At 43.6% G+C, this 25,773-nt stretch overlaps 2 protein-coding genes across 9 annotated transcripts in view; both read left to right on the top strand.

Annotated features, from left to right (window-relative positions):
• Positions 1-7,644, top strand: part of LOC133132400 (inositol polyphosphate 5-phosphatase OCRL-like) — a 30,602-nt gene extending 22,958 nt beyond the window's left edge. For 7 of the 8 annotated variants that reach the window (XM_061247832.1, XM_061247835.1, XM_061247833.1 and 4 more), the window contains 6 exons: positions 19-42; positions 1,385-1,501; positions 1,620-1,704; positions 2,498-2,625; positions 3,037-3,148; positions 3,562-7,644. In XM_061247832.1, coding sequence (XP_061103816.1) covers positions 19-42; positions 1,385-1,501; positions 1,620-1,704; positions 2,498-2,625; positions 3,037-3,148; positions 3,562-3,686 — 591 coding nt within the window. In that variant the 3' untranslated portion in view covers positions 3,687-7,644. The remainder of the gene's footprint in view (positions 1-18; positions 43-1,384; positions 1,502-1,619; positions 1,705-2,497; positions 2,626-3,036; positions 3,149-3,561) is intronic. The other variant, XM_061247838.1, reaches the window with a different exon arrangement.
• LOC133132549 (desmin-like) lies at positions 5,498-18,298 on the top strand. The gene is made up of 11 exons (XM_061248023.1): positions 5,498-5,536; positions 8,581-8,696; positions 8,889-9,030; positions 9,609-9,755; positions 11,419-11,538; positions 13,367-13,462; positions 14,134-14,262; positions 15,158-15,274; positions 16,788-16,898; positions 17,108-17,232; positions 18,256-18,298. The coding sequence occupies exons 1-11, from the start codon at positions 5,498-5,500 to the stop codon at positions 18,296-18,298; spliced, it is 1,185 nt and encodes a 394-aa protein (XP_061104007.1).
• The last annotated feature ends 7,475 nt before the right edge of the window (positions 18,299-25,773 follow it).

Consider the following 25,773-nt stretch of genomic DNA (forward strand, 5'->3'; position numbering starts at 1 on the left):
GGGCTGCTTGATGCTCAGGGAGAAGACGGCTACATGGAGAAGGTAAAGGCTCATGCGATACACAGTGTAGGCCCAGCGAGGAAAAGCCTCAGGGTGTATGGGCGCTAGGCACCAGCTGCTCTTTGGCCACAGTCGGTACCGTGGTGGCGCGCACTAGAAAAGCTCTTTTAACAGCCACTCAATCACCCCCTTTTTTAATAGCCACTGTTTTCAGAAGTGTATCACGAATGAGAGGGAGCAGAGAATCAGTGGCCCTCCCATACCAACTCCCACTATTTTCTATGGGCAAAACTATCGGCAAAATAGATCCAAAACTTTTTATTGATCAATACCCTGCACTAAGTTCATTCTGAAGCTCATGCTCTCTCTCATGGTGTTGTTGTACTACATTCAGTTTTTGCAGGACCTTGGGAGATGTATACACAGACTTAAATGTGTGAGCAGGTTCTTCCTGGATTGAAAGTGAAGTACACGCCTCCGAGGTCAGAGAAAGACAGCCCCCCCCCCTTCCATTAGCATGCGGTTTGCTAGCTGTTTTTCCTTCTTGGGTTTCCTGTGAGTGCGGTCATGCCACAGGAGGTTATTTTTGGAGAGTGCTGTGCTGAGTACTCTGGCCTTCGACTGAACTGAGAAGTATGTTTCAGGCTGTATTTAAACGGCCCCTCTCCAAATGTAACTGTAAAATATATTTTTGTTTATGGTTGTGCTGGTAACTTTTGCATACTCAATTAACCTTGCTTAAAGTAAGTGCAGAGAACTGTAATACAATGAACTGTTGTGTTTCGCTAAAGTACCTGTATGTTTCCACTTACCCAGAGTGGTATCTGTCCATTCAGATAGCTTTGCTGAAATGGGTTGTGTTTTCTAAATATTTGCTGTAGTTTACCACTGGTAAGGTAGACCATATGGATCCTTCAAATTGGCAAAAAATTGACATTAAAAAAATTCAACCATAACATCATGTAACTTTCATTACATTAACATAATTCTGCAGTTAAGCACGAACGTTCCATGGAGATAAAATAGGGTGTCATCTTTGTCGTAAAAATCATACCTCTTAATATCCCGACCATGAATTACATAGCTGGTATGTGCTTTGATAAAGTAACAAAAAAACCATTGCATTCCCCCATGTCCCATCACCACCACTCTAGTTTCATACTTGTCCACCTGCCTGCTACACAGTTAGTTTACTTCTCGAAGTACACCATTGTCATGGAACCTTACAGAAGAGTTGATGTTCCTGGTCCCATCATGTCCGCATATTGAAATGAGAACTATTACATTGATATTTATGGTGACATATCTGCTCTGTTGTGGTTGATGTATGTAGCTACTGAATATATTTGTGTCTAATTCTTAAATTGGCTTTATGACCCACCAGGAGAAATCCCGCATGAACTGCCTGGTGGACAACACTGGGACCGAGGCCAAGCCCTTGAAGATCCCCAAGGAAGTGTGGCTTTTAGTGGACCACCTCTTCACCAAGTCCTGCCAACAGGTGAGATGACAGGATGTAGAGTCTGCTAAAAAGAGGATGGTGGGAAGCAGACCTCTCTTTGACCCTGTGCTGTCTGTGTGTTGTCTGTCTTTCTGTCTGTCCATCCATCGGTTTCCAGGAGGACCTTTTCCAGTCCCCAGGAATGCAGGAGGAGCTACAGAACATCATTGAATGCCTTGATACCAGCATTCCAGAGACAATCCGTATCCTTACCAGAACCACAACACTGCAGTTCAAATCAAACCAGGTTACTTGACCCTGAAAGGAATCATTTTTTACTGACTCATGTTGCTGTTCCTGGATAGCATCTTTTTGGAATTCCGGTTTTGCAGTCGTGGTGGAATTCCAAATGATTACACATTTTTGCAGCCAACCTTCAGTAGCATTGGCAGGCCTCACAGAAAAGAAGGGTAAATAAATCTCATATGGCATGCTACTGCGAGCAATCCTTCAAGTGAGCTTGACCGCAGTCTGTTAAACTGTTTCTCGCTATCATGTGCAAGTGTTTTGCCAGAGAGTTTCAGCTCTCAGTGCAGATGGCATCTGCCTTAATTGGTTGCATGAGCCTCCAAGTCTCGAGCTTTGTCCTACTTGCTCTCTCGTTCTCCGTTCCTAACGCTGGTTTTTCCCTCTTTCTACTGAACAGATTTACAGTTTACAGTAATTGTGTTTCCCTGCTCATCAACTTGCCTTCTGCCACCTCTTTCTCGCTCTCCTTCCCTCCCTATCTCTCCCTCTCTCTCCGACGTCTGCCGGTCTCCCCCCGCTCATGATGTTCATTATAATTTAAAAATATTGCTCACTGCAGTGGCAATGCCTTTAACATACTGAAAAATAGATTAATGCTGCAACCAAGCGCAAACATTACAATTTTTTACCGCAAAACTAAAACCCGCCATGTACCTGGCTTCTTTGCGTTTGTTGGATGGCCCGCCGCGTGCTGCGAGGGTAACACTCAGCCGATGTCGTGTGGCTTTCCCTGACTGCACGCATCAGCCGGCAGCAACCACACTGTGGCGGAGGCCCTGCTGATCTTCCTGGACACCCTGCCAGAGCCGGTCCTGTGCTACGAGCTGTACCAGCGCTGCCTAGACTGTTCCAACGACAGCCGGCAGTGCAGACAGGTGCGTGAAGCTTCCCACTTAATCGCACACAAGCACACCCACCCCCCCAAACCTCCACCCCTGGAGGGCTACAGCAGCCAATGCCATAAAACTCATCATTAATTCATCATTAATTACAAAACCGTAAGTACATACTGTTAAAAGCACAAGTCCCCCATTGCACACTTACGCAGGTTTAAATGTCGGGACTAATGAAGTAGTGTGGGACTTCCAGATTTATGTTCCCAGGACAGTTCCCAAGCCTACCTTTTGGAATGAAAGGTTTTCAATTCAGGGTTTAACACCGATGCCAATGGGTGGAGTCTAACACGGTGTCAGATTTGTAATTTGAGAGTGGGTGACAAGCCAGTGTTGTAATTATACTTTTTGTGGATTTTGTTTGTTAATTTATTTACTTTCTGTGAATGGCAGCTGATTTCCCAGCTTCCCCGGGCTCACCGCAATGTGTTTCGGTACCTCATGGCCTTCCTGAGGGAGCTGCTCAAGTTCTCCCACCACAACAACCTCACTGCCAGCATCATTGGTCAGTGCTCCTGCCACATCTGCTCAGAGTGACATCTACACATTCACAAATCGACTATTAATCCGTATGAATTTTGGAATGACGTACCTGTGTGCACTAGTTATTCTAACTCTATGCACTGTTTTAAAACGCAGTTAAAAGTGTACCTGTTTATGAAAGGTTGTTGTACATGGTATGCTCTGGTTGTGAAGTGGTACTATGCTTCTCTCTCCTGATTCTTTGTAAATACTCAATTTATTGCTTTTCTCTTGTTATTTTACTTGTGCCATTTATGTTCTGTATTTTTCGTTCCTTTTATTTGGTACTGTACAGTGTTTTGAGTGTGAGAAAAGCTAATACAAATGTTATTGTTATTATAATTATAATTTAAATAAAATATATATCTATATATTATTTTTTACCCCTCCTCTCAGCTCCCCTATTCGCAAGCCTTCTGATCCGGCCCCCACCCAACCTGGTGGGCAGGCAGACACCACAGGACCGCCACAAAGCCAACGAGTTCATCATCGGGTTCCTCAAGGCTGGAGAGGAGGAGTAGTGAGGAGCAGGAAGGCACGGCCACAGATAAGCGGTTCTCCCACCTCCTGCCATGGGGTGGTCCACGGTCGCTGTGTCAGCAACCCTCACCTCCACCACACTTTACTACAGAAACTTGTCATTCTGACCAACTGTCCAAAATGGCACATCTGCACTGCTGAATAACCCCCTACCTTGTAGAAGAAGGTGTCCATTTTTTTTAGTCCCCTGTCATTTTTTTCCCTCTGTCAAATCCTGGACATTCTGTGCCAAAGGAGCCCTTGTTGTGATATTCTGATGTGTCTGAATGTATGTATTCGAGTTTGATTCCGTATGTAATGATCATGTACAACACTAAAGACTGCTCATGCTGAAATGTCATTGGGAACAGTTGGATTCATGCTGCTTGTCAGAATAGTTTTCTCTTTCTTTATGGAGCCACGTGTGGACATTTCAACTGAACTCCTCAAGACTTGAAAGCAGCCATGAATGCTTGCTTTTAACCCTTTCCACTTTGGCCCCTTAGAAGGCAATTTCAGCCTATTTTGTACTAGTCCTATAAAAGTGTCAATATCCCAAAAACTATTTACTGCACACATGGTTGAAACGACACAAATTTATGTTGGGGCATGTATACAGCGTGCACAAAAGATACATAAAAATACCAGAAAATTACAAAGTGTTTTATGTTTTTATAGTTTAACACTAAATATCTCTGAATAAGTCAAGGACCAACCCAGAATTAATTTATATTTGTGCACAAACTTGCTCTCAGTGTGTGATTTGGTAAAGATATTTACAGGCATCCAAATTCCACATGGGTTTTCCCAAAACTGCATCTAGATGTCCTCAAGTGTCCCCAAATCTCTCCAAATAAAAGACATTTACATATGTTTTTGTCCAGACACATGAATGATCAGTAAAGTTTACATTTCTATTAAACCCGATTATGTTATACAAAATGTAAAGAAAAGCAGCCTTCTCATGTATTTTATTCACATATATGTTTTGTAAAGCATGCCCAAGGTGTTGAAAATGCTCTCCAAAGAGGATTACTCACTGAACCTGCATCACATTTAAAATATGACTTTATTTAAAAATGTGGTTAATCAGAGCCCCGTTAGCCAGTAAAATTACGGGATAATCTATAGCAAGTCCAATTTAAACGCTCACTTGACGTTTTACGCACGTCTGAATATTAATTTTGCTATGCGAATGCAGCAATATTCCTAAACTTGTTCGTCACCTGAATATAACTTACCTGATCGCCATGTTTGAAATTAGTTCCGTATTGAAATTGCCTAGCAATGCAAAAACATAGCTTTCTTGAAAATATGAAATAAAAATACGAAATAAACGTCAGTGTTAGTTAGAAAACAGTCATAGCTTCATAACCAGGTGGGATATTTAGTTACATAAATGTGTCTGCATCGAATAATTTGCACAACAAACATTTCTACCAAACAGCAAATATGTTGGCCAGACACAATAAAAGTGAGCAAAAACTGTTTATCCATGCTAGTTCTGAATTGTATATTTTTGTTCTTATATTGGAACATGATTTTCTGACGTAGATAAATGGTATCAAGGATTGTTAGAATATGCCTTTTATTGTCTCAGTCTATTACTCGATCAGACTTGTTTAGCCGTTAACGTGGCATGGGGGAGGATGCTGTTTTATTGCCCTGCTTTACAAATAAGAGGCAGATAAGAATCTAAAAGTACTGTTATCGCTAGCGGAGAGTCTTTTTAACAATCGGATATTGCCATCTTGGGTTTTACTACGTTGCCATTTTGATCATTTTAGAAATATGAACGCAACAATAATATGGGATGTCGACGACAAAACCAAAAGGGGGCAGCGTGGATGGGGTTAGTAAAAGCAAACCCAAAGGCTGTTTTTTGCTTGAGACAATCGGCCAGTAATGAGAACCTCCGTCCCGCCTTAAGGGCATTCATCTGGTGACGTGTGGTAACCAACTGCTCTTGCATATCTCACATTCTTTTTAGACAGCCTTTTGCACCGTTGTTGTTTTTTTTCTTTTTCCTGATCTCTGAACCTATCAATGAACACTTTACATTCAGAGGAATTTTTAACAAGCAAAGATTTTTTTTCTCCTCTTTGCAGACCCTACTTGAATAGTTTCTCTGCCCTGCAGATCTTCCTCACAGGTAGTAATTTCTACATTGTGCAGGAATTCTTAGTGACTTCTTCAACCGTCCATATTCTATAACTACACTATCCCATAATCCCTAGCCAACCCATTTGCAGGTTGTCTTCTGTTGGCTAAATGTTGCTCTCTTTTTTTCTTTTTTCTTTTCCGAAACAAGGCTGATGGGCTGAGAAATGTAGGGCTTTTATACCCAGGACTTTCCATCAGTACCTCATAGAAACTAGACATTTTTGCCTCTTGAACTCACCCAGCACTGTGTGCATTCTCCATCTGACATGAACATTTTCTTTCATGGTGTCAAAAGAATATGTGCTCATCCACGTCGTGCCATGCCGCATGGTGTTGACGTCAACTTGTGTAAATGCTGGCATTGTACACTGTTTCTCTGTAATGTTTGAATGTGCCGTCGCCTCTGTGTGCGTTTGCAAGAAAGTGTTGTCTGTCCCCTGTTTGTTTGTGTAGGAATGTGTGCCATGTCAGTAGAACTGTGCAAATCCCACTCACAGAAAGTGGTGCTCTACAGCGGTATGCGAGTGCTTGGGGGGGGGGTCTGACGGCTAGACACTGGACACACGCATGCTGTCCGTAGCGACCGCATGTGGGGACCCTGCTGTGAGATGCAGCATTCCCAGAATTCCTTCCTGTTAAAGGCCCACTTAGCTATGAGCAGCTGCCTTCAGAAAAGCCTCTTTCTTCATATCATATGCCTCTTCCTAAGTAAGGCTCCTTTTCAGTGTGCTGTCTGAGGTTATGTGCTTTGAACACACTTGCATATCCAGTTTGTGAGTCTGTTGCCCTAGTCGTAAAAGTAGTATTGCAGAGTGGCCACCGAGTGGGTTATGGTTCATATTAAGGCACTGTTCTGGCGGGGGTATGGGCCCCACTGCCTGGTCGCCATTACGGGCCATGCCATTGCTATTGGTGGCCTGCAGCCATGGGAGGGTTTCAGCCAGCCGAGATCGCACTTACACGTTTGCCTGTTGAGCACCACATCAAATAGCTTCCTCATGTCTGTGTGAGCCCCGACTTGTGAACTTTGCTGCCATAAGATGTGGCGGCTGACATCTCATGCTTCAGAAGGGATTTTGTGCCACGCTTGAATCGACGAACACGGTTGCAATGAGTGTTGCTGCCTGAGTGTGATTGGGCCATTCCAAATTGGGGAGGAAGAAAGGAGAGAACCTTTTTTTTTTTTTTTTTAGTTCACCATCAGTTTTGCCTTTTTTTCCACTACAAGTATACTTGTTTCAACCTGATGGTGGACAGTGCTGTATCACTCGCACACTAAATGCTTTGCTTGACTGTTGTTTTCTGTGGAAACCCCCGTGGCTGAATGCCTTAAAGGACCCGTATCCTCATTAAACATTACCTATGTATGTTTCATAGTACTCTCTAATGCAAATCCCCATGGCAGCAGACATCAGGAGATGAGGAGTGGCAAGAGATCGACCCATCACATCTTGTATGAAGTGGCATTTAGCATGGGGGTACACATACAACAGGTCTGTGTATCGGGGCTATGGTGTTGGCATACTCGGGGCACTGCCTGGACCAGACTACATGCAGCCAGACTGGGAGATGTCATTGCATCTGTGTGTGTGTTTGCAGGTTCGGTGTGGGGTTTCTTTGTTCCCCATGGTCCTCTGCAGATTTTGGTTGTAGAACGCTCTGTGTTATGTGTGGTGCAATATGCAAATACAAAAAAAAACAAAAAAACAAGCCCTCTTGCACACCCCTTGGTCAGAATGTCTCAATTATTTTTGGTACTTTTTATTTATTTAATGGAAATAAAAAGATGTCCTCCTTGCTGTTTTTCTTTCTTTCCTTCCTTAGTTTTTTTTTCAGGCAATTTTCATCTTTGTTCTAACCATGAGTCATTCGACAGGCATTAAGGAAGTGGTTTTATTTCAATGCATTTCTTGTCCAGTGCATTGAAAACATACTTTGATTAAAAATGGGAGCTTGCTCTCGCCTTTGCCTTTGAAGAAGAGAACAAAATGGTGCGGAAGAAAGTTTTGATGTGTTCATATGACATGATATTACTATAAGTGTTTGCAGGTATGTACATATATACTCAACATAGCATATATAGAATAGAATAGAATATAATAGCTTTATTGTCATTGCACAGTACAGAGCAACGAAATTACAGTTGACAGTTTCATCCCGTCCAAGAAACATAGTGGCCATTTCGTGGCCAACATGGGGAGGGAGACAGGAGCAGGAGAACTATCATTAGATAAGAAAGAAACAATGGGGGGAGATGAGGGAAAAAAATACAACTCCCCAAACTGAGCTCCTTTAGGGGGGCCCAGTGTGGGATTAGGAACCAGGGTGTGGGATACCAGTGTATTACGCCATTCCACAGAGAAAAAATACCGATTATATGTGGATTATATATGGCTTTACCTGTATAAAATGGTCCAGTATTGACTAGCATTTGTCAGAAGATTATATAAAGGCACAGTACGTAAAATCATCTTCAACAGCAATTGCTTTTCAGTGGTCTCTTTGAGTGTTTGGCTATCACACAAAAGTATGTCAAAATTGCCCATGGTCAATTGCAGGGCGTACTGTATGTGTGTCGATAATGGCCTCTGCCTTACGTCTGCACCTTGTGAAATCCCTGCCTGCTGATGTCAAGCATATTGGGCTCGGTCCGCGTTCTGTGAGAGGTCTCTCACCCGTGTGTTAGATTCCCGTCTCTCCTGTACATAAGCCCTTGCCGTGCCCTGGTGCCAGAGCCTCCTGCACCGTCACCCCGCCGCCATGCTGAGAGTATCGTTGTACCGCCGGCTGTTCGAGGAGGAGCCGTGGGCCAGCCAGCCGTCTGGGGGGCGGTACCTCTCCTCCGCCAGGTCAGAGTCCCCCTCTGGCTGCTTGTGCATTTCACGGCAGATGTGCTTGTCTTAAACTAGAGACAGTAGTTCAATAGTAAACTGCCAGTTGTATGGCCAGAGGAAATTAATGTCCAAGGGTGAGACCACAATGGTTTGTATACCAGGAAGGAAACCTGCCACCAAATACACTTGGATTTGTCTGTTTTGCAGAGGCAGGACAACAGAATTCCAATGGGAGGAGCCTGACTTTAAAGCAGCCCGTGCTCTGAACAGAGAAGGCATGTCTCAATTTAAGAAGGAACGTGTCATGATTGCTGAACTCAATGACCGACTGGCTCTGTTGTTTGAAATGGTGAGACCATATGGACCCACCCTCCCTGCTAGGATAAATTTAAGGGTGCAAAACAGTTTCCAGGTGTTGTGTACGTATGTGAGTAAATGAAGTAAAATAAGCAGGCTGATGCTATGAGGTGTCGCCAGGTTGCTACCTTGTGTTATGAACACTTGTTGTATGTGTAACGTGTTAGAGATTTGCCTGAGTCCAAGGTAGAATTTAACCCTAGGCTGCTCACTTATTTAAGGATTCCTGAGAATGTGTTATCAGTCAGCTCAATACAAAATAACACCCTGCTGAAAAAAAGAGCTTAAGCTAGGTTTTGAAAGTTGGTAGCTGGATTTTACAACAGGGCATTATTTTGAATTGGGTGTTGTCTCAGTAACCTGCTACGAGCCTTCACTTTCCAGCACTTCACTGTGCTTTTACTAGCGAATGAGCCAAGCTAACCCAGCTACAAATGCCTGTATCTCACCGTTGTGGAAATACACGTTTTGACTGTTACCAGTGTAGCACTGCATCCAGAGCCTCTGACATTCAGTTGCACTCTGGGCCCATGTTCTGTGGTGGTGTGACTTGAGTCATTGCTCCTTTAGGCCCGATGTCTGGAGGAAGACAATGTGTCTCTGGAGGCCCAGATCCTGGAGCTGGAGGAAAAACTGAGCAAACAGGAGACTGCCATCTCCATTGGACTGCCTGAATGCGGTCTGGAGCTGGTGGTGGAGCGACTACGCAGAGAGAAGGTGCTATGCCAAAAACTTCACCGTACACTGCAAGTGCTGTTTGAACAGTGTCTTATGCTGGGAGTGCTATCCAAACTGACTATAACTGGATGAACTGGATTGAATTAAAAGACATAGTGAACACAGCCAGCCATATGCTGGAGGCCCTCAGTATTTCACCATTCAGATTATTAAGGCTCAGACTCATTGAATAATGAGGGGGGGGGGGGAGTAAAAGTCCTTGCATGCGTCTCTTTGCATGTAGGAGTTATATTTATTGGAATGTGGTCTGAGGACAACATCTGATCTAATCTTTTTTTTTTTTTTTTGCCTCATGTTATCTGACACAGGAGAGCTGGGCCACGTTTATTTAAATAGAAACGGTTGTGTCTTGAACATCCTGTTGCAAACTGTGGTCAGGCTCATTGACATAGTATGATCTGTTCCTATAGCATCTGAGAAGTTTTTCTCCAGGCTTTAAAGCATAGGCTATGCCATTATTGATTCGGGCTACACCCCTGGCACCCATCAAACAGAAGCAAACATCTCAAAGCCTGTTGCAAAACATTTAACACCATTGGGAGGAAACATATCCTTCAACTCACAAACCGTAGAAGAACATTTTCCAATTGAACGTGCCCCTGGGTTCAAGGCTTTCTTTTTCTTTTTTTTCACTCAAAATAAATATTGTAATAACATAATATTTTTCAGTCCAGGGGGTTTGGGGAAAGGCAATCTGAATTTCTATCATTCTGTAATGGGTCACTCTTCGCTTTCTTGATTGGGTGATTGATAGAACCAGTCACATCTAATGTTGCCCTCAGAAAACGTTCCAATAAATAAACCTCCTACATGTCGTATCTTCCACCCATGAACTCAGCCAACTAATTTCACTAATTAGTTCTAGTTCCTTGCTGAAGAATTGTGCTAATTGGTAAAACTAGGTGATTAGATCAAAATACCGGAGGACTTACTTTCTGAACCTCTGCTGGTATGTATGCACCTTTGGGTTTCTGTCCATTCCTTCCCATCCTACACTCAACTGTATACTGAGGCAGCTGTATACACCAGTTGTTTCATCTGTGCTCTAGATAGACAATAAAACATTTGTACAGTGACACAGGAAGAGTGTTAATTTGAGCCAATGTCAATTCACCTGATGTAATTTATTCATGAAGAGCAGAAGTTAAGGTATTAAATCCAGAAACAGATACTGACTTCCTAGCACACCCTGGTCCATACAGCGTTTACCTAGAATTAATTATCTTAGCTTCCTGTAAACCTGCAAAGGCAGCGCTGTCCTTCTGCGCAAACACCCGAGTGTTCCCTGTCTGGTCACTAGATGGCACTGCAACCAAAAGCAGCACACAGCTGCTTTTCCTTGTTTTGGCAATATTGTTTTAGCACCGATCACCGTCTAGTCAGCCTGCTGCCTCACTTCTCTGGGATGTGCTGAACGATCAGTGGTCACCCGCAGGGAGAAGTCTTGCACTATGGCTGCAGGGTCCTCTTAAAGAACAAGAGGTCATGCTGCTTTCCTCATGAAACTCCACACACAGCCACTCCCCTATAAAAATGCTCCACAGGATTGGTATAAATTCAGACGGCGCTTAATCTAGGCTCAGAATAAACTACAGACTATGTCCTTGAGGGGTCTGGTGACCGTGGTCTCATTGTCCTGTAGGAACAGATCCTGTGTGATGTCGCTATGTTGAAGGGAGAGCTGGACCTTCTGCAGGTGCAGCATGCTGAGGCTGTCGAGCAGAGGTCACTGATCTGCCTGGAGAGGGAGGATGTCGCCCTGGTAATGTCTCGGTGGCCAACTCTCCTGACTATGTCCTTTTTGTAACCCTTTTGTTTATCCTTTCTTGTTTCTGTATATGCTAGACATAACAATAACTATCCTCTCCACTCAGGCCAAGGAAGACAGTTTTTAGTAAGCAAACATGGTTTTGTTTAGCTTAGCACACTTTCCTTTAAGTAAGAAAAAAAATCCTGAAATAAAGTATTGCACTGCCCAATTTGTACTTCCATAGAACATTCTAAATAATAAGCAGTTGGTGCAGCGTGTTTGCCCCACTAGGTGGCACTGTTGGTCCAGCGCCCTTTGTACTGCGTCGCCATTTCCAGGTTTGGACTGATTCTTAGAGTAATCAAATGTTTCGGCAACACATCAGCACAGCTGCTGATCTCTCATTTCTGTGGCCAGTTCTTGGCTTGTGGCCACTAACCACAATAAAAATCATCTTGCCATCTCAAATACCGCCCTGTTAAATTCCTCACATCTGAGGGACAGCAGGTGCTCCTGCATCTCTGTCGGTGATCGCACGCCGCTCTTGGCTGCTTGTCTTTCACTAATTCAGAGGAAGCCTCTGACTAAACACTGGAACAACAGCAGGTCTGATGTGTGCAGTGTTTGGCCACCTCTGTGTTCAGTAACTGGCAGTGGAATAGTTGAACAGCAGTCCAACCGAGACTCTCCAAACCAGCAGAGACTCCACCGTCGCTGCTGGTTTGCATTAAAAAATCCACAATAGAGGAGGCTTGTTCAAAACCTATAAGCTCTTCCCAAAGAGTAGGATGAGATCTTTGGGGGTGGGGGGGGGATTTCTTTAGAGTGCATTGACAGAGCTCAGACTCTCCCCAATTACCGGCTTGTGTTTGTGCAGAGATAAGGGAACAGACGGCCCAGGCCTCGTACATCAGGGACACATATGTTCAGGAACCGCACAGGGTTTCTGAGCTCCCTGATCCTTCCAGTACATTCAAATGCAAATGCAGAGAATCCAAAGTAATTTAAATCATCATCAATTAATTAGCAGCTTAAAAAGCTGGATGAGCTAAAAGCTCTGCACTAGAATGGATTGGAGAAAGAGGTATTTGTGCCTAATTAACCCCCCTCCCATTTGCCCCCTGCAGTAGGCGGTGGTGGGAAGGAATGAGGACAGGTTTGGTCGATGAAGTGGGGGGGCTCTTGTAGGATGCTTCCACACCTAGATTGTACAGGGGTCTGTATTTTCACCTTAAAGCTAAAGATTTTTGTGTTTAAACATTGTTACAAGACCATTGTAAATCCCTTCCTATCATTGAAAAAAGCTCACTGACATGTTGACTCAACCTCTGCCTGTGTTTATAGTCCTTGAATTTGGGTTTCAAACTATACAGTTGATGGGCTGACACTCTGTACCAAAACATTGTATAGCTGCACAATAATTCATGCCCGTTGGTTGAAAATTGGTTCTAATTGCCACTGGCATTGGGGGTCAATGCCAGCATCTTCACAGAGAAGGTGGAGAGATAAACAGTGTTGTGGTTTGCCGGTATTTGTTGCTACAATTCCTCTATTGACCGTTAGAAGTCCGAAATTACCTATTGTGCCTTAACATCGTCACCAAATTCTGGCCCAAGTAAACAGGTGAACTTTAACAGTCATCAACTGCTGTAATTTAAGTGCAGAGTAACAACAAAACCCTGCAGATGTCCAGGACCAGGGGTACAGATCCTTGCACTAGTGTGTTGAAGTCAAACTGAGGCTGGTCAGAAGGGATGAAACTCATCAAAATAAACTTAAAAAGAGCTCTTAAAATGCTGTAAGTGCTTTACCTTACCTTGCACTCTACTGTCCAATGAAGGATGTTGATGTAGTGACCGCAGAATGCCTGGCCCTGAAGGAGCAAGCGGGCATCTACGAAGACCAGCTTGCCATGATGCGGGTGGAGTATGAGTCGGTGAGATTTGTTAGTCCAAGCAGAAATGGCATTTCCATTGGCAGATGATGGTAGGAAAAAGCTCCAAAATGTTTTGTTCTGTAGCTTAGAAAGTGTCTTAGTCTCAAAGTGCACTAAAGAACCAGCCGTGTGGCGCTGATGAAGAGAACATCAGCAGAGTGGCACAGATGGCCCTCAGCATTGGTGCTGAGTGGGAATCTCACCATGCACCGCTGCCCGTGGCCCTAGAACACAGCAAAGCCTGGAGAACGTAGATGCCATGCATACAACCAACCAACCAGGCCCAATGCCGATAAACAGCAATTTCATCCCCATACCATTCTTTCCCGTTCTCTGTCGCCCTTGCCTTCTCTCTTCATCCCTTTATCTCTCTGTCTTTTCCTCGCTTTCACTCTCTCTCTTCCTCATCCTCCCTGCTTCATCCTGCCCGGTTTTCTGTAAAGCTAACTTACGCAGCGTTTAGCACACTCCCTCTGGGCCCGGAACAATAACTCCATATGACGGACTATATGGAATGAAAATAGTATTTCCAGACACTTCATATTCCCATGATAAATGTTTGACTGCATGTGATTTTCTTAAGTGCCGCATATTTGCTTCATAAATCATTTGATGGTATTGCAACTTGAAGACAGGCACGCAGGGCCCTTAATGTTCTCTAATGTACTCAGAGGGTTGAGAACATGGCTGAACCTGCCATGGCTGTTCCCGTGGTAACCTTGGAGTTTTCCAGCCCTGATGTCACCCCTGCCATCTTGGATATTGAGGAATATTTCTGTCAGCTGGCCAAAAGCTTGCAGGTATTCGCATCACAGCCACACCTTCCTACTGCTTTTACCATCAGCTCAGAGAGCCACAGATCTGAGCTTTTGTACCATAGGCTGTGGTCAGGTATGCTGGCACAGCACAGAAGCGCAATCTGGCAGTCCTGGGTGTGCTGTACAGAGCACCAATGAAATTATCTTGGAGCAATCTGTCACTGGGACACTGTGGGGTACAGGGCTAGAGTAAAGAGACTTTGATGTGTCGATGCTGTGGGGTAGAGTGTGGGGGCTATGAGTTAGTGGGTTAAAGTGTGGATGCAATTGATTTGAGTGTTTTGCTGTGGCAGAGGGGATGAGTAGAGGCTATAGGGCAGAATGGAGCATGACTTCAGCATTTGTTTTCTAGCCACAGTGGTTCAAACAGGGCAGGGCAACTTGAAATGTGGAGAGAAGGGACCTTTGGCTCTGGCCCAATTCTACAGGGACCAACATCCTGCCTGACTTATATTCTCCCTCCCTCCATCCATCCATCTTTCATTCTTTCCATCCTTTTCTGTCTGCAAGCTGGAGCCCAGTGCTGATCACTTGGTCTGGACTCAATTAGTGAGCTTCAGGGTGCAGTTGTTTCAGTCACAATTGATTGCAAATAGCGATTCAGCTATAATTGTGACTACGGACCAACCTTTGGCACACCTGGATACCCAAAAGCTATTCATTTGTTTTCCGGCTTGTTCCTCTGAAGTGCTTAATTGGAGTGAAATTAACAGTGGGTTATGGTTAATTTGAGTGGTCTGGATGGAGAAAGGGCAAGTTGATTGCACTTTACTTCCTTAATTTCTCTGGGTAATTGCACAAGGGGAACACAAGTGTCGTCTTTCCCCCTAATGAGTGAAAATGTGTGTTCTTAGCTGAGTGTACTGTGCATCCTCAGTTTAAGTCTAAGGTGGTGGCCGGCATCGCTGTGGGCGAGCAGGATGAGGGCACGAAGGCCAAACTCTCTGGAGCAAGAATGGCGGACATGTCAAAGGTGGACGAGCTGAAAACAAAGGTGAATAACCCTCCTGCCCACAAATACTTGCTCACTGTGGCATCTCAGACAAGCATGTCCAACTTCCCACTGATATGTGTGAAGAACTACTGACTAGTACCTGCTTTACAATGCCTGGTCACCGCTGTGAAGGTGTTGAATGGAGCAGCGAAGCTTATTTACTGCGCCATTGGCCTTTTTTTGCAAAGAGGCAGGCAGCAAACCTGCATTCAATGGTTGGGTATTAGCGTAGCTTGACAAAAAATTGTAATAGTAACATGACAGCGCTACCAAAGACCAGAGTTGAGTCTTTTAGAGAACAAAAAACAAAAGCCAAATAATTGTACCAATGGAGAGGACACTGGCCCCATAGACACAACATCCTGTATCTGAGACTCAGGTAGTCAGCGACAGACTTGTGTTGTAAATCCGTCATCTGTCTGGCCTTTAAGCACAGCTGAAAAAAATTAAACGCAATGAATACGATTGCCTGTACATGAGTTGTTACAAATGTGCCATCCCTAGCTCTGATTGGACAGGGTCGCGCCCTCCTCTCTGTAAATAAACCACCCCTGAAATCGCAAGGATGTTCATGCACCCGTATCCTCTTCTATCATCAACCACACACGTGGATGCATGATGATGCTTTCATCCATGTGGTCTTCCCCCCTACCACCACCCCCTCCCCCGAACCCTTGTGTCTCTGGTGACGAATGACTCCCCACGGAAACGTGTGGTGGAAAAGCAGGTATTTTTCGAGTCTGCCAATCACAGCTCAGCAGAGATGGGAATTGGCTGGCCAGAGGCTGTGTTTCTTTCAGGGGTGTGGGTAGACGGAGGTAGGAGGTGGGGGTCAGGCTTCTGCTTACAGGGGCAGCCACGATCCGGGTTTCAGCGCCCCGTTAATAACCTCTACACTATAATGTTCTCTGATCCAGGAGAGAGGGAAACCAGCCACTGAAATATCATTCGTCTCTGACTGGACATTGTTTAAGTTCCCTGATTACAGTAATTATTCACAGCAATGGCTGTGCTTAGGAACGTTTCATGTGTTGTTTCTTACAAGGTGACAATTAATATGATCTGACCTTTCTTCTGAATGTTTTGGTTTGTATGCGGTTGCAAAATGCTTTGAGATTGATAACAAGTATATTAGTTTTAGACATAAGAAAATTAATTGAACCCCTTGCAAATCCCAAATGTGCTCAAACACAGTGGTAATATGTCTTTTACATGTGTGTTTGATCAAGTCATCTCGAAGTTACCTCATTACCCTTGCCCTGGGGATACAGCATTTGGCTGAGTGTGTCTACCTGTCTGTCTCCATCAAAGGGGCACCGTAATGATTTTCATCCACTAGATTGAGGTTGAAACACAGGCAAGGGTCTGCATGCAATCTGCTTTTCTCCTTTGTTGAGTAATTGTGTGCTGACAGTGTATGCATGCATATTGTACAGTAGCAGACTTTTCTATTAGTGTAGACGTTATCAGTTCGTATGTGCGTAATCGTGTCCATCTGCGGGCCTCTGTACAGATTGCTGAGCTGCAGAAAGAGCTAGCGGAGCTGGAGAGATACGGAGAGGAGCTGGATGACACAATCTTACAGAGGAGAGCTGCTTACCTGGAGGAGGTCGAGGAGCTGGAGGTACAGACACAGTCAGACAGATGGACACACACACACACACACACACACACACACACACAAACACAGAAATCAGTTGACTATTGATTGTTTGGGTTTCGTAGCAGCAGTGTTTGTCAATATGTCTCCACTGAGGATATCAGTTAAAAGACTCAGGTCAGTCTCTACCCGGTGGCCTCGGTGTGCCTCACCCGCCCGGCTCTGATTGGCAGGACTGCTTGGCTGAGCTGGAGGCTGCCCAGGCCCAGCTGGGGGCACAGATGAAGGATCAGTGTGGAGACTACCAGGACTTGCTGACTGAGAAGATGACCCGGGATATGGAGATTGCCTACTACAGGTGAAGGAGTGGCCCTGGGACATTTGATTGAGGGAAGCTTTCCAGTAGTTTGGCGACATGATGCACTTTTAAGTTGGGAACTTCCCTAAAGCAAAATCAGGACCTCGCCATTCTCACATCATTGTCTGCGAGAGGTTATCGTGCGGGCAAGGGTTTTCATGCCAAGAGGCATTCATAAGGAGGGAAATTGGTTTCCTAGGTTTCCTGGTCTTCAGGGAGTTGATTCCAACTTGGTGGTTGCAATTGTGATGTAATTTCCTTTGCTTTGAAGACACCTGTGCCATTTCTTGTTTAGAAAGTCAACCTTATAAAAAAGTTCCTTGTATATTGAATGACGCATTGTAGCATTCTCAGCCTCCACCTCTGACCCTCCTCAAACTTCCTTCCTGTCGTGTCACATCTCAGGAAGTACTTGTCTGAGCAGCAGTACAACCTTTACCCTCACAGTCCTGCAACAAAGGACAAGCAGAATCAGTTCCTGTGAACACGTTTTATCTTAGTGCAAGTTTGACTAGCTAGTGCATATCAAGCTACCTGCTCTCACATCTTAATCCCAGTTTAAAATGGGTGGTCACTCACAATGAAAAAACTGGTTAGAAGTAATCAGGATCATCTTCAAATTACTGGCACATTGTCTTCTTTTATTAAAACCACGAATAAGAGATGAAGTCTTGGTTCTTTTTTTCGTTCAGTTATGTTTACAATACAATACAGTGCAATACAATACAGTGTCTGTACATCATACCCTAATGACACTATTATGATTGTCATTCGCCAGGAGAATCCATTAAGGAGGCCACCAGAGTATTTTTAAATAGATGCTCATTGATTGTGGGCCCTAGTCACTGTTCCTCAACCTAGACTACAAAATTAAGAAATTAATACATGCGTGATGCTCTAGTGATTTCACTGTGTGAAGCCTGTTGGAATGACAAGGGGGATTCAGCAGAGTTGCCAACTCATTGAACCCTGCTGTTATTGCATCACAACACTAAGATGTCTTCCTTTTCTGCTGCCACACAGGGGATTGGTGGAAGTGGAAGAAGAGAGGCTGCACTACCTGTAACGAGCGATGAGGTCGACGAAGGTGGGGGGAGAACGGATGAGAGCAACTAATACGCTCCTTAGGGAGACCTTGGTAAAAAGCTCATCGCCATGCCATGTAGCAGCCTGGGCATGCGTGTTAGCACGTGGTTCGCATTGACATACTCACACAGTCTTTTCCAGGCCTTTGATGAATAGTCACGGGCCTCTTGAGCCATGCTTGACACAAAAGAGACACTGTGTGAGGTGCAGTTAAGAGCGGGGAGCTGTGTGGGAGGCCCTGGAGCCGATTGCGGCTCTCCCTGAATGCTCTGCACTTCCTGCGGTCCGTCCCTTGCCTGGTGTTCAGCAAACACTGAGACTGGGGTGTGTGCTCAACCGCCGCAAGAGTGAAGAGTGACACTAATTTTGCGGCCACTTAACCTCTCCTCTGTCTCTTAAGTTTCTGCTGAGTTTCCATGGTGCATCAAGCTTGTGGATCTAAACCCATTCTTTTTCATCAGCTTGATTTACTCTCCAGTGACCTGCTCCTCAGGCCCATACCTACCTCATTGTCACTTCTGTCACATGGAGATGCTCATGTGTGGCAGTTGTTTTATGTGGTTTCAGAAGTCATCTCTGCCCTCTACGCAGGCTTCTCCTAATAATGTACCTCTTCACTGTGGGCCAGACAACAATGTAGCTCCCCTGCTGAAATAAACAGCTCTAGCTAGGTTTTGAAACAGCTAGTAGCTGGTTGACCACTTCAGACCAGCTCCATACTCAACATGGTTTCACCAGCTCAAGCTATGTTTTGAAACAGCTGGTAGCTGGTCATTTCAAGGGTCAACTTCATTGTCTATGAAGTATGTCAAATATTTGCTTTAATTTTCTTGTGGTTTTGTCTTTGTCTTTCTGTTGTGTAGTTTTTTCTTTGTTTCACAAGGATATGCTTTTCTGTATCCAAATGACACCAAAGCAACTCAATGGAATGTGTTTTACAGTAGTGCCTGCTCAGATAGACCTGCCATATGGAGCCTAGCCCAGACTCAACAGCTCATTGCACATGGGTATAATTTTGCTTTGCTCCTCTGCCCATGCATAACAGACTGCAACCTTCATAAATTGAGTTCAGTATGTTTGTAGTTGAAGTCTTGTTGAAAAATGCCGCATTAATGGAGCAGATAAAATAATCCACAAGCGGACTCTGCTTTGGGCCTGTGGTGTTCAATCATCCCTAACACGCTAGATGGTTTGATCCACTTGGCTTAACCGCCGCCCACTGTGGGCCAGACCACCCCGTCCCTCCCCATAGACACCCCCCAGGGGCTGATATGCAGGCACGACTCCTGTTCCACCCAAGGGAAAAGTAAGGATTTTACTTGGGGATTGGGGGTAGACAGTGACCTCCGGGGTCAGGTGCAGCTCTTTGGCGGGATTTATGTTTCAAGAGTCAAGCAAAAACTCTTCCGTCTCAGCCTCACGGGGGAACAGTGACAGCTGGGAAACTGAGAACACCAATCATTTTGTTTGTTTATTTGTTGGCCGGTTGAGTGGTTGGCTTCTGGGCAAATTCTAACCAGCAAAACAATTAGCATTTATGACCACATGAAGTACCCCGCATGGAAGCCAACTGAATTAATAAAGGAATCAATTTGGTAGACTAAACATTTTGTGAAACCCAACTAAACATGCACGTATATATTACTGTTGAGGAAAAAGAAACTTACACTGGAGGTTTATATTTGTGGTGAACAGTTAATGCTTTCTCACTGCTGATTCAAATGGTTTAATTGTTGTGCTAAACAATGGCTAAATGATGGATGGAATAATAATGAATAAAGAGCTTAAGCATGTTAAGATTGTTGTTGTTTCCAATGGAGTGGTGCTAGCCACTGCTAAATGTCTGCAAATTAAGTAAAAGCTTCAGGGTGATTGTTGTTAACCCCAATGGTAGGCCTGTAACACTGAGTGGCCTGTTGCCTTGTCCTTCTTGACTTGACCAGCAGTGACAAGAGTTACAGGTCATCAGTCAGTGACTAGGGTGGCCTTTTAATCTTTGCCCTTGGTGTGCATTTGGGGTGGGAGGGGGGAATGGGTGGTGTATGAAAGAAGCAAAATCATGGGCATCAGCAAAAACTATTTGAAAATGTGATTATTTGTTTTATCAAAAGGATGTTTCTGCTGTGCTAGCAGCCTTAATAGTCCAGAATGCACCATCATGCCTTCATGGAGGATTGGGGATCTGGCCACAATCTCCAAATTAGCTTTTTGTCTTGTAGCTAAATACTACTAGCTAGCTAGCAAATGTTGATGTGAATCTTGCTGGCTATGTGCACTGTGCCCCTTACCACAAAGGGTGGTGTTGAAAGGAGTTGTGTAATGTAGGAAAATAATGCACAGGAGCCAGTCCAGAAGAAGCCTGACAGGATAGCGACTGAAAAATTGGAAATAGCAATAAAGTAAAATATATTGCAAACATCAGATAATAAACCCTGAGTTTTCCATTAACACTCAATCACAGAGCTGAACAGAGCACAGTAATGTATATCTATGATTGTTGGGGTCAGGTAGATTTGTGTTAAAATAATTTAAAGTTAAAGTTTATTTATTCAAGATTTATATGTATTTATTAAAGATCTTGAATTATGGTTGACATGTAACCATAGCACACTTTCTTGCTGAAATATAATGGATCAAGGGATCAAAATATCAATATCAAGGATTCTAGGATTTTCTGAAACAAAGCCCTTGGACCCAAGAAATGATGATTTTCTAAATTTGAAAACATTTAAACTGACCGCTTATTTTAAAAGTGCCTTACAATTAATGCCTCTCTTTCACACACTCATACACCAACGGCTGCCATGCAAGGCACCAACAAGCTCATCGGGTACAATCGGGTGTTAGGTGTCTTGCTTAGGGACACTTTGACACATCCAGGGCGGGGAATTAAAGCAGAAACTCTCCAATTGCCAGTCAACTGCTCTTACCTCCCAAGCTTGTCACCTATTTCTTGATAACTTATGTAAAAGAGAAGATGTGCACCCAATTAGATGCAGAACAAGAAGCACATCCATCCATCCATCCATCCATCCATCCATTATCTGAACCCGCTTATCCCAATCAGGGTCGCAGGGGGGCTGGAGCCTATCCCAGCATACATTGGGCGAAAGGCAGGAATACACCCTGGACAGGTCGCCAGTCCATCGCAGGGCACACGCACCATTCACTCACACACTCATGCCTACAGGCAATTTAGACTCTCCAATCGGCCTAACCTGCATGTCTTTGGACTGTGGGAGGAAACCGGAGTACCCAGAGGAAACCCACGCAGACACGGGGAGAACATGCAAACTCCGCACAGAGAGGCCCCGGCCGACGGGGATTCGAACCCAGGACCTCCTTGCTGTGAGGCGGCAGTGCTACCCACTGCACCATCCGTGCCGCCACAAGAAGCACATAACGGTCTTTCATTTAATAGTGAGAACTCACCTTTATGAAATATTACATAAATTAAATAGTACACGAGGCTGTACATTTATGCTTGTTTTAATTGTCTTAATGTAATATCAGTTAATGCTAATGGTTTTCATATTTCATGCCCAGACAAAGCTAAAAGCTTCGGTAATGTAAATTGGTAGTCAATCAGTAAAATCCACTAATAGGAACACAGTGCAAGGAAAAGAAGCAAACACGTTATTTTTTTAAGGAGGATGCACTCTCCTGACTGACAGTACCTAAGCACTCCGGAAAAGTGCCTTTCAAGACCAAATGGCAGTTGCTGGAGTTGAGTTTATGACCGAGGTCATGGTCTTCTGCCAGCTTGCATGACTCACCCTCTGACAGGTACTCCGAGACCCTTATGTCAACCAGAGTCACTGGGTAAATAAACAGTGAGCTATGTTGAATAACATTAGTGGAAGTGTGTCGGGGAGGGGTCATTTTTTTTACCATGTCCACTCTGCTCCGGGTGGAAACTGGGGACAGAGCTGCCAGTTTATACAGCAAATAAACAGAAGAGAAAAACAGAGGGAATCTATGAAGGAGAAAATAATAGTCAAAACATACAAAGTGAAGAAAGTATTTCCTTCTTGAGTGCAGAACACATAATAAATGAGGGGGGCTCTCCCTTGAGGGCCGGGATGAAGGTGGAGGGGATGCAGGTACACTTTGAAGGGTGAAGGGTACACCATTAACAAGTGAAACTATAAGGGTGACCAGTGTGCCAGTGTACCATTTCTGTATATTAACAGCAATATGCCTACAGGCTGGCTGAGGATTCATCAAGAGGCCATTTTCTACTATGTGATCACCATCACCATCAACACCATCACAGTGACTTAAGTGGATTAAATGATTTGTGTCCTTCCAATAATTCCCAGAATAATGTCCCACAGGAATGCTACCCTTTCACTGGTGCAGATTCGACTGGAAATGAGGTTTGTAAACTGGCACATAAAATCATACTAATAAAAAGGTATGGGAAACCTGACATTCTGTCAAGAGTGGCTTTGATTAGCCCAGCTAGCTTTTTTTGATTACCAGAATGTTAAATTGAATTGTGAATTGACATGTTATTTTTATTTGGAAAGTTAAGCATGGAATTTCAGGACTTGCATTGGGAACTGTATTAATAGACATGTATCCTACATGATTTTTCACAGATAATGATCACCATCAGGCGATGTTGCCAGTAGATTTGTATGCAATATACCTGGAGTATATTTGAGATGATTTGTCTTGAAACTTGTTCTGGAACATTCTGATTAGATTCCATTAAACAACCATTTTCTATTAGCTAGGAATCTATGATTTGCATTTTTATTCATAAATCTTGCACAGTCTGTTCATTCAAGTACTGTATCATTCTCTGGTCCATGGGCTGCTTATCCCGAATCCAACGGATTGGGATAAACAGCAGATCCTCCTCTTCTGTGACAATCTTCGAGTTAATCACGCCGACTGACTCATTCACAGTGTTTATTTCACGGTGTGTTGCAGACGTCATATGAGTAACCTTGTGTATGTTTTTTATGGTGTTAACATGAAAGGTGTCTCACTTTTTATCAGAACAGACATACAAAGGATTCGCCTATAATTCCTATCATTGATCCAGGCCCAGTTTACCCAGTGGGTCTGGTTTTCCTCAGCATTGATATGGCTGGCTGGTAACCAGGATCAGTCAGGTTAAGGACTTTGTTTGCATGTGAACTAAAAACTGTGGTCTCTGAAACTATGAGAGGTGAAAGTTGGCTGGGGTGCTGTTAAGGTCAGGCTGTCTCGACTTAATCTCTCAGACGAGACCAGCAGACAAGCTACAAAAACAAAGCTGATGACTCTCTATCTGTGTTACATATTGGGAGGAATGCAAAAGAAAAGTTGGATTTCTGGATCAAAGAGAGATTACATTATAACGAGGGAAAGGTTATGTGCAATGTACATTTTAGATTGATCTTTCTGATGGCCAGGTTTTAATAATCAAATCTATGTACTGTTCATTAAGTAGTCAACTGGCATGTTTGTAATTGGAGCTTAAAATATACACACACCAAGTCATTGCCCCTTACAAGACTGGCTGAGCAAATGCTTGAAACTTTCAGTTTAATGGTGTCACTGAGTTTTCTTATTAAACCACCTCAGAGCCTATCATATCCTTTCTGTCCTTAAACATGCTCTGTTTCCCTAAATGCTTCGTCAGTGGGCATGAAGTGTACGTTTACTTGACAGCAAAGCTTCACATAGGCCTTTGAGCCTCTGGCCTCTGTCTTATGGAGGTTCACCAGTCGAGTTGTCAGCCTTGTGTTATTTTACAGCTCAGATTACAGACAAAACAGTGCTTAGCCAAACCCTAACAACATCTGCTGCTAATTTAGGGGACATTCCTGCACTCACTGCTGTTTAATATTCAGAAGGCTGGGAATCTGCAAGAGGTGTGTAGGCACGTGCATGCGTGCATGCTCCCTCCTGGGACAGATGGTGTAGAATGCAGTCCTGACACTGCCACACAGGAAGTTTACATGATAGCCCAACAAATCAAGAAGTATTTAATCATACAAAAATGCCAGCCAAGTCTAACTCAGTAGTTGCCATGGATGAAGTCAAATGCAAGAACATTTAAGGGGGAATACTGGTCTCTTAATTTGTTCTGCATTGTGATTTCCAAAAGACCTGACCCAACCTTCTGTTTTAATTCAATTATAGTTTATTCACTTTTATTTGTGATTTTCTTCTAATGCAGAATTAGATTCTGTCTTGATAGTCAAAATTACCAGTACTTTTATCGGTGCAAATGGTGACTGAATTATAAAGCAACATTTTAACCCTTGGACCCTAATTTATCAAAACCTTTAAGGTAATATTGATAGTATCAAGAATGTCATTTTAATTTTTAAAATAATTTTTTTATAAACGGTGACAGATCATATAATCACTTGCATGCATATTGGAATGAAAGCCAGGCACACAAGATTGAAAATGGAGTGGCTCCCACCAGAAGCAAAAATCCTTGGCAGCTATCTCAGCCTTTATGACAGTCACTCTATAAACCAGTCCTTCATACGTAACTTCATAGATAAGCCTATTGTACATTGATAAAGTTGTACCTTACTGTAATGTTTTATCTTAAATATTTTGTGTTATATGTCTTCAGTGATGGCTAATGATATTGATTTTAGCTATGGCTTCATGGAGCTGCTCCTTTCAGTTGTTTTTGATCAAGAGTTTGTAGAAGACATAAAGGCTTGTTAAGACTTGTATCTTGGTGGTTTTTAGTAGGTGTAGCATCAGATCGGCATACATAAACACATGCATACACACATGCACGACCAAATCTGTATTTCCCCATTGATATACACTAATGATTTTAACATTTATGTGAGCAGATGTCCTGTAGACCTAGCTAATAGTTAAAATAAAACAAACCATATAAAATGACATTTTTATTTTACAACGTAGACAATTTTTAAATCTGACTGCAAGATAAATTTTTCCACCCTTTGGATAACCTTTGAAATATTGGCGTCTGATACCCAGGGCCAGCCCACTTTGCTGAGAAGCACTGATGCTGTACTGAAGCAGTGATTTCTATGTGAAATGCTCCAAAAAGTGCAGGAGAAACATTGAAATGTTGCATCTGGCAGATCTCAGCTTGCACGTCACGAGCTCCAGCTTGCTAATGCAAATATTTAATCAGCCAATAATGTGGCAGAAACTAAATGCATAAATGCACGCAGAAGTGGTCAAGAGGTTCAGTTGTTTTTCAGACTAAATGTCAGAATGGGGAAGAAATGTGATCGAAGTGACTTTGAAGAACCAGACTGGTCGAAGCTGACAGGAAGGTGACAGTAACGCAAATAACCACGCATTACAACAGTGGTATGCAGAAGAGCATATCTGAACAAACAATGCGTCAAACCTCTAAGTGGATAGGCTATAGCAGCAGAAGACTTAATAAGTCTAAAAAATAAGTAATAAATACCTAATAAAGTGCTCACTGAGTGATATAAATTAGAAGGT

Source organism: Conger conger, chromosome 7, assembly GCF_963514075.1.
Source record: "Conger conger chromosome 7, fConCon1.1, whole genome shotgun sequence".
NCBI lineage: Eukaryota > Metazoa > Chordata > Actinopteri > Anguilliformes > Congridae > Conger > Conger conger.